This window comes from Chlamydotis macqueenii, chromosome 6, assembly GCF_036417535.1.
Source record: "Chlamydotis macqueenii isolate bChlMac1 chromosome 6, bChlMac1.mat, whole genome shotgun sequence".
In the NCBI taxonomy this organism is placed as follows: Eukaryota; Metazoa; Chordata; class Aves; order Otidiformes; family Otididae; genus Chlamydotis; species Chlamydotis macqueenii.
Window position 1 is genome coordinate 44,805,927 of NC_141561.1, and position 11,692 is coordinate 44,817,618.

Sequence of the window (11,692 nt, forward strand, 5' to 3'; positions counted from 1 at the left end):
TGGGCAAGGGAAAGGGACCCCAGCCAGCATGATGGCAGGGGACCAGCGGTTCCTTCCCGAGCTGCTGGCTCTGCTTTGGTGATCAGCCCCTCCACTGTCTCTTCTCTCTCCTCTGCAGAACAACTGGGCCAACTTCCAGTCAGCGAAAACCATCAGCATGGCCCGTGCCAGCCAGAGGAGGTCAGAGAAGAGCATGGAGGTGACCTCCAAGCCCCACCAAGTGTGCAGAGCCAGGGCCGGGCTGCAGCTCTCTATCCGGCTTGGTGGGGAGTCCGGCGTATCCCTCTTCGGCCTCATCCTCCTGCCCAAGGCACAGGGACCCCTCACCATCACAGCCGGCGGCACCACTACCTCCGTCCCCTTCAAAAACCTCTTCCCGCAGCCCCTGGCCTTTCCAGACCCAGTGGAGCACCTGGCCTTCACCATCAGGGGCCCTGAGAGCTGGCGTGCCAGGAAGACCGCCTCCATCACCATCTCCTTGGAGGGCGGCCTGTACGCTGACGAGGCCCCTTTCACCAGCAAGGTGCTGCTCTCCTGCCCGGGGAGGGGCAGGCATCTCCTGGGTCTACCACCTCAGGGGCCTCCCCCCTCCCCAGTGACCTGTGCCCCCTTGGGAGGTCCCTGGACAAAGCTGCCCCTCACCCATAGTCTATTAAAAGAGTTCTCATTGGTGTCTATTCATCTTAATTTAAGCTGGATCCATCAAATTAGTGGTTGTAAAAGTAGAGTATGTTGCAGAGTTGCATTCTAATAGAGAAACAATTTGGGAGTTAGCGGCCAGAGATTAATATTGCCCATGTAGAAAATCAGAGCAAAGAAAAACACACCTTGATTTCTGGCAGCTGAGCTGCGTGCGCTGGGATGCAGAATAACACCAAGTCCTTGACTCCCTGGCAGCAAGGGTTGACCGGTAGCGGAAGCCCCAGAGCCCTATTGCTTCCTGTGACCATCCCGAAAAACTGTCTTTTGAGATCTCGTTGATTTATGGTTGCTTTTCAGCATGTTAGTCCTTCATGATGAAGCGGGGCCAATCCTGGGTGCCTTGCCTTACCGTTCTGGGTGGTATGAAATGGGTTTGTTTGTCAGCACTTGCCCCCTTTTCCCAGTTGAAAACACAGCCTCTCAACATCACTTGTAGCCTTTGCGTGTCGGTCTCTTCAGGGGTTTTTAGCACGTTACTGAGTGAAGACTGAGATCAAATTTCCTTGCCAAAGGCTGGTAATGGTTTTCCCATCTCATTTGTGCAACTATCCCCACGAATGCCGTGCTGATCTCCCGAGTTCCAGTTCTTTGTGCCCTTCAGGCACTGACAGAAGGATCAAACGGAGCCGTTTCTGCCAGCGCTGCGCTCAGCCCGCGGCTGTTCAGTGCTCACTCGTTAGGCAAGAGTTTGGATTGCCATCGAGCTCTCTCTTGTGACTCCTGATGGGAGCAGAGCTGGCTTCAGCTCTTAAGAATGAAATTTGCTAACAGAATGAGCCGGTGGCTGTAGACGCTTACACCCAGCAGGACCTTCAGGAGACATTCAAGCGCAGGAACCCTTTCCACCAGCCAGGAGAGGCCAACAGAACACGCAGCTGACGGGGTGTGCCAGCCGTTCCTTGCTAACAGTCCTTTAGAAAAGGCTTTGGGGCACAGCCACCCCAACAAGCAGTTCACCAGTTGTGTGCCGCCTTTCTTGTGCACACGGGTGTGTTCATGTTTGCGTGTGTGGAAATCCCCAGGACCGAACAGCTTTTGCTGTGCAGCTCATCCAAGTGCGCTTTTGTTTTGAAGGATATCTGTATTTTTCTGAGTAGATGAAGGGATGTTGTTTTGCCTGGCCATTGCATATTTTCATTTGGCCGGCAAATGAGTGCAGGTTTTACATGTTTCTGTTTCTGGGTTTCTGTACCAAACATGGAACAAACGTGTGAGGCAGAGGAGGGAGAAGTCTGGGGAGGTTTGAGAGTTCATTCTCCGGAGCCACGGCTCCCTCGTCTTGCCGTGAGGGTCCGTCCTTGGTGAGCGACGGCTACAGGGGCACGGGAACAGCCTGTTCAGCGGGAGTGGTGCTGGGTTCCCACCTTCTTGGACGGTCTTTACCGTTGCTGTTTCCTGGTTCAGAGAGAGACTTCAGTTGCAAACGTGGTCCAAGCCGCGCGTGGGAGGCCTGCACGCAGCTCCCTTGGCCTTGTCACCGTGTGTGACAGTCCAGGTCCCCTTGTGCGGTGGCTGTAAGCTCCTTGAACAGCAAGGGCTTTGTCTGGAGGATCTGCAGTTTCTCCTGGCCGTGACAGCCACTCTGGTAGGACAAGCCTGTCACACACTGGACTTTTATCTGCTAGCCTGTTATTAATCCTTACCCAAACGTTTTCATTCTCAGCGCTTGCCGTCACGGATTGGTATTCTTCAGAAGAAGCTGTGTGCCTTTTTCCTCAGGGTTGGCTCTGCTGCACTGACAAGGGTTCCAGCTGATGGGCTGTGGCTCGGCTTTCTGATCTATCTTGAGACTGCTTGCTAACGAATTTTGATTGCAATTATTCATGCCAAGTGTTTTTTTCATTGCCTTTCTGCTTTGGAAGCGAGCTCCAGATTCGGGAGCTGGGGGAAACCCTTCTGTGTCCTAGAGTGTGGTGGTTTAGCCCAAGTCACCACACAGCTTCTCACTCACCCTCCCCCTGCCCAGTGGGATGGGGGAGAGAAGCTGGGAAGAAAGGAAGACTTGTGGGTTGAGATAAAAACAGTTTACTGAAATACTAAAAACTACAAGGATAACAGAATATAAGGGTATTAATATCTACAAAATATACAAAATGGACAGTGTAGGATTTCTCACCACCCGATGTCCGAATGACCAACACAGCCCGTCCCGAGCAGTGATCACGAAAGGACACCGAGCAGCAAGCAAAGGGGGAGAGCAAGCCAGCAAGGGAGAGGGAACGATGCCAGCAAGCAAGAGAGATGGAAAGAAGATGGATGCCAAGGGTGCATGCCAGAATGGAATGCCCGAATGGATGCCCCCTCCCATGGGCAACCCCCACTTCTATGCTGAGGATGACGTTCATGGCATGGAATACTCTCTTTGGCCAGCTTGGGCCAGTTATTCTGTCTGTCTTCTGCCCAGCTTCCCACATCTGCACGTTAACGAGACTTTAACGAGACTTGGCAAGCCAGACAGTGTCCGTGGTCTCCTTCACAACAGCTCCTATCATCAGAGTGTTTTTGCCAACAGTCTTCACAGATGAAATCCAAAGCACACCAGCTACTGAGACGAAAATTAACTCCATCCCTGCTGAAACCAGGACACAGACGTAGAAGATGACGCAAGAAATACTGCTCAGATACCTGAATTTCCTTCCAGCTGGAAGGTCTTTGTTGGGGAAGTCTTTACACTGCAGGCAGTGTTCAGTGAAGCTGATTTTAGAGATGCTCTAGACTGTCCGCATTGGCTGTTGGTGCAAGGAGTTTGGAAGTCTCATTCAAAGGTCTTTGACATGAGGGGCTGGGTTGGAAGGGCCTGTGAGAAGGACTGTCAGGTTGCTTTTGGTGGAAATAGCCTTGAATGTGGTTTTACTGAATGACAGGGAAATGGCAATGCTCAGAATTGTATTCAAACTCACAAACAGTTCTATGAAATGCTTGTGTTCCCAATATAACCGTACAAAAACAGCGCCTAAAACATCGGGAATGGCAGGTTAGAAAGGAAAGGGAAAATGTGGATGTCTGCGTTTTGCTGCTACAGACCTTAAAAACGGACTTCTTCAGTCCTTCCAGTCAACTTAGACACTGCCCGCTGGTGATGATAAACCTTATTTGAATTTGGATAGATCCTAAGATGCTAGCCTGCTTGCCCGTTTTTGAGTGTCCATAGTTGGTGTTGAAAGCCAAGCCAAACCACTGAGCACAAAGCAACTCAGCTCTCTCTCTGCCTGAGCAGGTATTGAGCAAATTCTCTCTTCCCGTGCTGTGCCACGTTCTGTTCTGGTTTTGTTTAGTGAGGGGGGACTACGCTGGCAGCTGCTCTAAGAAGCTTCTAGAAGTTTCCCCCTTGTCCAGTGGACTCGGCCGGGCCTAGGGCGGACCTGCTGCTGGCCAGGGCCTAGCCAATTGGTACCAGAATGTTCCGTGATAACGCCTCTGCGATAACGTATTTAAGAAGGGGAAAAAAAAAAAAAAAAAAAGAGAAGAGAAGATGTGAAGGAGCTGAGCGGGGGCAGGGAGGCGGAGGCACGAGCCCTGCACCCCTCACCCTCTGGCCTCCCGTCGGGCGGCGTCTGGGCCTGACTCGGCCCGGCCCGGCTGCAAGGAGCGGAGAGGAGATGAGATGGGAATGAGATGTGAAGAGACCCTGAGAGGCGTCTGCCTGCCTGTTGTGAAGGATTTCTGTGAGAGGAACGGCTGCAGGTCAAGGCATGGCCGGGGAGCTGCAGCTAGGGCATGAGACTGTTCCAGCCTGCTAAATAAACGCCTCAGGAGGTCAGGATGGGATTCAGACAGCAAGAAGAGAGCAGGGTCAGTCAGCTCTCCACATCTATATTCTGACGTATTTTATGGAAAACCGGTAAAGGTCAGGGAGATGAGGACAAGAAGGAACGCAGACACTCACCTGCCCAAAAAAGTAAAAACCAAGGACCGACAACTTCCTCTACTTGTTTGCATGAGGGTCCCAGTTTTAAGCAACCCTGTTACTCTGGCCAGGACAAACAATCCTTCAGGATACACATCCTTGTTAGGTTCAGAAATGTTTGCAGCACGAGGTTCTCAGAGGAGCCAGACAATTCATTCTCTGGGTCCAAGAGGGTCCAAGCACTTGCTCTACATTTTTAGGGCTTTCTCTGCACAAGAAGGTCTGTTCTGGGGGCAAGCTGCTTCAGGTCTCTACCAGAAGAGAGACAAGGACAACTCCCAGGTGCCTGAGCCCTTCTCTGGCAGCAGAGACAGGGAACTGCAGCAAGAGCGACTCCAGGGATGCCTGGATCAAGAAAGAATCGGCTGACGATGCCACAGAATTGGAGTTGCTTTGCAGAACAAGCAGAGTGTGGGCGCGCATTCAGATGCACAACTGCAAGAATTCCTCTTGTGATGCCGTACTTTGCGCCCCAGCCTCTCTGCTTGGATGGCACGGGCCAGCTGTCGCATTTTTGTGACAGCTCCCATCGTGTCCGCACAGTACCGGCACCAGTTCCACCACAGCTGTGAACAGCAGTTGCCCCACTGGGGCAGAGAGGGACAGGGTCACAAAACCTCAAAAGTGCCAAAACCAGCCCCATCCCCACTGCCAGGGCAGGAGGGAGCAGCACACAAAGGTGGGCATGGCCAGGCCACGGGTGCTGGCCCCATCCCTTCCCCTTGGACAGAAAATTCACCTCCCCGCAAAAATCACCCTTGGGGTGGGAAATGGTGGGGATGGGAGACTGTTGGAGTAGGAAACCGTGACAGGGCTGAGAAGTCATGGCTGGGTTGGGAATCCATTGTGGGGATGGGAAATGAGCACTGGGGACAGGAAATCATCAGCGGGACAGGAAATCCTTGAGCTGGGAAGTTGCTGTGGTAGGAAAAGTCAAACCCTGGCAAGGCTGGCTGAAGCAGGTGCTGGCGCAGTGTTCGCCATGGGGACGCAGGCTGGTTGTCCCCCAGAAACCTGACTCTGACCAGCTGCCATGGCAGGTACAGCAGCAGGCTCCAGCTCCTCCTGGGGCTCCTGCCCTCCAGGTAACCCCCTGTCGGACCCACCTGCCAACAGCTCACCCCATCGCCCCGCTTTGCTTCCCCCACAGAGAAGCTCCCTCTCCAGCTGTCGATGCCGCCCAAGGTGCCCGGTGTGAGCTTCATGGTTCCGGGCGTGCCGCCGCCGGTCCCCACCTGTGTGCTGCCCTCTGTTCCAGAGCTGCCGGGGTCCTGTAAGCCTGCCCAGGTCCACCCCGTCACCTACCAGGTGCCACAGGCCAGCGTCTGGCACGGGGTGCCAGGGCCCCTGGGGGCCGCGGGGAAGTTGCAGCAGCTCCCCGAAAGCTGGCAGCTCCCTCCCGTGGTGCAGCTCCCCTCCATGCCTGCTTCCTGTCCCCGTGCCCATGGCTGGGAACAGCAGGTGGTGAGGGGGACACTGGTGTCCCACCAGCCGACGGGGCTGGGGCTGTGGGCTGTGGTCCAGGGGGAGCCCCTCTACCCCACAGGCTCCTGCCCGCTGCATATCGCTGCCTGCCACGGGCCCCCGCCACCCTGCCGCCCACAGCTCAGCATTGGGTGCAGGGCCCCCCTGCGCTCCGCACCCTGCCCGGCAGCACCCAGAAGCCATCACAGGCCTCCAGCGAGGAGGGGGAGACCACCAAGAACAGCGTCCCTGCCGCCAGCCCACGCCAGCCTGTCCTCGCTCTGCCCACTGGCAGAACCACAGCAAAGCCCCAGGCTGAGCTTTGCGGGGTGACGGAGCCTGCAGGCGGGTGGCCAAGCCGAGGAAAGCTTGCATCGCTCCGCGGCTGGCTCGGCTGTGTTTGCTTTTCCTGCAGCACTGAGCACGCTGGAAGTTCCAGGCAAGCCTGCTCATGTGCCCGAGAAGGGGCCAGCCGCTCTCACCCAGCCCTTTCTGGAGCAGCCAGCGCACGCCACCAGCAACAACACGCTCAGCCGACCCCACGCTGCGCACACTGAGGACACTGTCCCCAGTGTCCCCGACAGCCCCAGCTTGGCCGCTTTCCTCCACGAGCTCCCCGACCTCTCCCAGTACGGGGCGGAGGGCGGCTGCCATCAAGAAGGAGTGGTGCTGGCAGGCCTGGGGGACAGCAAGGACACCATCCCTCATGTCCCCGACTTTACCGCCTTCCTCAAGGAGCTCCCCGACCTCTCCAAGTATGTGGCTGAGTGCAGCTGCCCACAGGAGCAAGTGGCACTGGCAGGGCTGGGGGACAGCCAGGGCACCGTCCCTCACGTCCTGCTTTTCCCCAACAGCCTCGCCAGCACTGCTTTCCTTCCTGAGCACCACAACTTCTCGGGGGACATGGTGGTTGGCGACTGCCCCCAGGACCAAGCTGTTGAGACGCAGCGAGGGGACGGCCAGGACACCGCCTTGACCGCCAATGTCGCCAGCTTGACTGCTGAGGCCCTCGCTGAGCTCCTCGACCTCTCTGAGTACGTGGCAGAGGGCAGCTGCCTCAAGGAGTGAGTGGGGGCAGCGGGGCTGGGGAATGCTGAGGACGCTGTCCCCGATGTTGCCAGTGTCCCCCGCTTGACCACCTCCCTCAACAAGCTCCCCCACCTCTTGGAGTGCAGGGCAGAAGGCGGCTGCAACAAGGAGCAAGTGGTGGCGGCGATGCTGACTGCGGGATACAGGGCCAGGCGGGTGGGAGGTGCCTGCGAGCACCAGGGGGCGGACCTAGGGATCACAGGGTCAGGGGGCGGTCGGGTGTACGAGTAGCGGGGGGTATATAAGGCTTTGTGATGCAGCAGTAAATTGGCATTCAGAGCTAGACACCATGTGTCCGTCTCTTGTGTACCTGCGTAGGGAGTTGCGCAGACGGACAGGCGCCTAAGCCGTGCTGCCGATCGAGAGGTGACAATTGGTGACCCCGACGTGATAAGGCAGGCCTGCATTGGTGAGGGAGGCGCGCAGTAAGGCGTCTCTGTTTCAGCTGCTCGATATGGCTTTGATGGAGCAAGTGGTGAGTATGCTGAAAGGCGTGGGGCAGCAGGTGGAGAGCCCTGTGCATAAGAAGGACCTGGACCCGCTCTTCCGTTGGATGGTGCGGACAGGTATAGCGGCCGCTCCTCACTGTGTGAGTAAGGGGGCCCTCGAACAAACAGCAGAGGAACTATTCCAGAGAGCCTGTGTTGGGAACAAAGAGGCTCTCTCCGGTCTTCTGCCGGCATTAGGCTCCCTCCGGGCCATGCTGGAGAAAGCAAAAGACTGCAGGGGTGCGTGGCAGGCGGCATGTGCTTTGCTGCGGCCTGAGGCTTGGAACCACCCAGGAATGTCCCTTCCCACCCCTCTAACAAAGGACCAGCAGGAGCCGTGCCCAAAGGGGTTAGTGGGTCCGGGCGCCAGGCACCGCTCCCCAGCACCCACTCGGTTGCAGGACGACCGAGCGAGAAGGCGGGCAATGGGCAAGGGTGCGGGGAGGGACAGGGTGGGGGAACAAATTGTGAGAAGGTTTGCGTCCCAGCTAAAGTCGTGGAGGGAAAAGAAAATGGTGGCGGGGAAGAAGATGGCGGGAGGGGGGCCGGAGAGCCGTTACTGGAGCCATTTACAGTGCCGCTCCACACGCTCCCCTCTGGCCCTTCAGCGCCGTCTGAGTGTCAGATGTGGGGAAGAGAGGGTGGTGGTGCGTACTGGGGTTTGGGAAAAGGGGGATTGGTCCGGATTCCCGAGGCGCCTCCAGAGGGCACCGGCTCCGGAGCCAAGGGGACGAGTCCCCTCTTCAGTGCCCCCGCCATATGGGGTACCGATAGCAGGGCGAGAGGATAAGGCGCTGCTCCCAGAGCGAGCAAGGGAAGAAATACAGGAGAAAGAGGGAAGAGAGAAAAGGCTTGAGGAAAAGGTAGAGGAGTTACGAGAAGAAATGAAGCGCTTGGTGTGCAAAGACGGGGCACCGAATAAGGACAGGAAGCGAGCAGCAGCAGAACGCTGGACGATCACCGCACGGGAGTGCGTGCTTGCTGATTGCACGCTGCAGCCTGAGGAGGGGCCAGCGCGAACGGCATATCCAGGGCTGATCCAACCAGGGGGAAACCGTGCTTGGAATCCGCTTGATTACAAGCTTTTAATGCAGTTGCGGAAAGCTGTGACAGAAGGGCGTATCATGGGACCCTCTGCACAACTGCTGTTGGACACCATCGCCATGGGCGGCCCATTAATATTTGATTGGCGACAATGCGCTCGTGCTTGCCTTACTCCTGCTCAAGTCCCCATCTGGGAGCAGATGCTGCGAGAGGAAGGGGAAAAGCTGCTATTGCAGGCGAGAGATGAGCCAGACCATCCCATTTATGGGGCCCACATAGATATGTTGCTAGGCACGGGACCCTGGCTCGCTCCGCAAGATCAAGTTGAGTTGCCACTTCCTGTGCTGATTGCTGCAGCTGGGCTCGGGCGACAAGCCTTTGAGCGTATGAATGCTGTGCTCTCAGGGACACCGAGTTATCTCCATATAAGACAAGGCTCAAATGAGACTTTCGGCCACTTCGCAGACAGAGTGCAAACTGCAATAGCAGGGTCCTCTTTCCCAGCAGCTGCACAGGAAGTGCTAGTGCGAGACTGCTTGCGTACAAACTGCTTAGCGGCGTACACGCAAGCTCTTGCAGCGCTCCTGGCTACGGCTAGTGTGAGGGATATCATCCAGCGAGGGTGCGAATTTGGTCGCACGTAGGAAACAGCACCACTAGCTGAGGCCTTGCAAGCTTTTGCAGCGCAGTTGACTGGCTCCAGCGGGGGGGGGGTACTTGTTTTAATTGTGGAAAAGCAGGTCACCGAGTAAAGGAGTGCCCAAAGAAGAAAGGACGAGGAAACATCGTTTGCTGGGTGTGTGGAGGCCCTCATCGAGCACGAGAGTGTCCGCAGAGGTTCCGAGGTGATCAGGGAAATGGGGGGACCGGACGGAACAAGGGGTCGCCTGCCCGGCAAAACGCCTGGACCCCACAAGCAGCCGCATGGACGGGCCCGTGGGCGGGGCCCGAACCCGAGCAAGAATAGCAACAAAGGCAGCCCAGGTGGGGGGTGGCTCCTCTACACTAGGGCCCCTCACCAATCAAGTTGAGGCCAGGGCATGGGTGGCGGGACATACGGCTCTTGAACAGGGGTATGAAATACCACCACAAAAAAACGATGGACAGAGGGTGGCAGTTACATCCCTGCATACAGAGACTCAAGAGAAAAAACCCTTACCCTTGATTGCACTGACATTTGACATGACTACTCGACCCAAGGTACAGGTTCAGGTTTCTCTGGTAGGTTCACGACACCACAAACCTGCTCAAGCTACGATCACCTTCTTGGTAGACACTGGGGCTGACGTGACTACCATCTCAACTACTGCCTGGCCCCGAGATGGGCCTTTGGACACGGGATCAGTAACGGTGGGGGGCGTGGGAGGAAAATCCGTGGCTCATCATAGTGCTCTGCCCCTCACCCTGCGGTGGGAGGATGGCGGGGTGTTACGCACCTCCGGCCCATTGCGTCCTTATGTTCTGAGCATACCGATCACCCTTTTGGGCAAGGACGCCATGGTCGGTGCTGGCACTGTCATACATCTTGGTCCTCCGCAGGGTTTTCGTGGGGGCCGCTGGGGACATCCCTTGTTGGCGTCTGCAATGGCGATCGGATGACCCTCTGTGGATTCCTCAGTGGCCCCTACCCCAAGAAAAATTGACTGCCCTATGGGACCTTGTACAAAGAGAAGTGCAGCAGGGGCATTTAATACCATCAACTAGCTCCTGGAACAGCCCGGTATTCGTCATAAAAAAGAAATCTGGTAAGTGGCGACTTCTCCACGACTTGAGAGGGGTCAATGCCACCATGGAGGCAATGGGGGCGTTGCAACCAGGCTTACCTCTTCCATCAATGTTACCCCAAGATTGGCAATGTCTTGTGATTGGCCTGAAAGACTGTTTTTTCAGCATTCCTCTACATCCAGAAGAGACGAAGCGGTTTGCCATGACCATTCCTGCCGTGAACAACCAGACGCCGGCTCAGCGCTTCGAATGGGTGGTGCTGCCACAAGGCATGAAAAATTCCCCAACTATTTGTCAAATGTTTGTACATGCTGCTTTGCAGCCGGTGAGAGAGCGTTATCCTGATGTGGTTATCATCCATTATATGGATGACCTCCTCTTCGCAAGTGCCTGTCTGCCTCCGGCCCTGTTGACCACAATCAGACAGGTTTTGGCCCGTTTTGGCCTTGCAATAGGAGAAGAAAAGACGCAGACAGTGCCACCGTTTAAATATTTGGGTACTGAGCTCTCTCCCCGCATAGTAAAACCACAAAAGCTCTTAGTACCTACAACGACTGTGACCTCCCTCCATCAGCTACAAACACTGGTGGGCGGTATACAGTGGTTGCGGCAGTTTGCTCCCTTAAGTCCGCAGGAAATGCGTGAATTGACAGATCTCCTAAAAGGTGACACGGATCTGGCAGCTCCACGAAGACTGACAGCAAAACACCGACAGTTGTTAGCTGTTTTCTTTGAACGCCTACAACGCAGTGCCTTACGGTGGCGGGATGCCACACGGGGCATCCCAGCGCATCTCCTACTACAGGCGGCGGGAGCTGTCATTGAGCTGCATCAGGGGGAGGTTCAAGCCGCATTGTTGTTTGGCTATGTCGCTGCACCTAAAGTTGCTTTGCCTCAGTGGGATACGCTACTTGCCTTAGCGCTTCGCTGGGCTAGGGATCGGGTGCTTGCTGTTGCAGGGTCAGAGCCTCAACGAATCACCGTAGAGGTAGACCCGATCTCCTTAGACAGCATGCTGCGATACTCCTTGCCTGTGCAAACCGCTCTTGCGGGATATCAGGGCTGCTTCGCTGCCTCACCACGCACACCTTATGCAGACCTGTTCTCCCTGGCGACGGTGATGCCCATACTGCCTGTCTTAGACCAACCGGTGGCAGGCCGCACGGCGTTCACTGACGCTGCAGGGAAAACAGCACGCTATGCTGTTACCTGGCTCGACCGCGGCAAGTGGAGATCTGTGGTACAAGAAGACCCTTCCTGTTCATTGCAGCAG

The 11,692-nt window shown here is 56.2% G+C and overlaps 1 protein-coding gene across 1 annotated transcript in view; it reads left to right on the forward strand.

Moving 5' to 3' along the window:
- The window catches only part of LOC147600360 (axonemal central pair apparatus protein HYDIN-like), a 39,483-nt gene extending 32,090 nt beyond the window's left edge, over positions 1-7,393 (forward strand). Inside the window, exons 38-42 of the mRNA XM_086751251.1 lie at positions 119-523; positions 5,086-5,151; positions 5,726-5,882; positions 6,489-7,137; positions 7,249-7,393. Coding sequence (XP_086607377.1) covers positions 119-523; positions 5,086-5,151; positions 5,726-5,882; positions 6,489-7,137; positions 7,249-7,393 — 1,422 coding nt within the window. The remainder of the gene's footprint in view (positions 1-118; positions 524-5,085; positions 5,152-5,725; positions 5,883-6,488; positions 7,138-7,248) is intronic.
- The last annotated feature ends 4,299 nt before the right edge of the window (positions 7,394-11,692 follow it).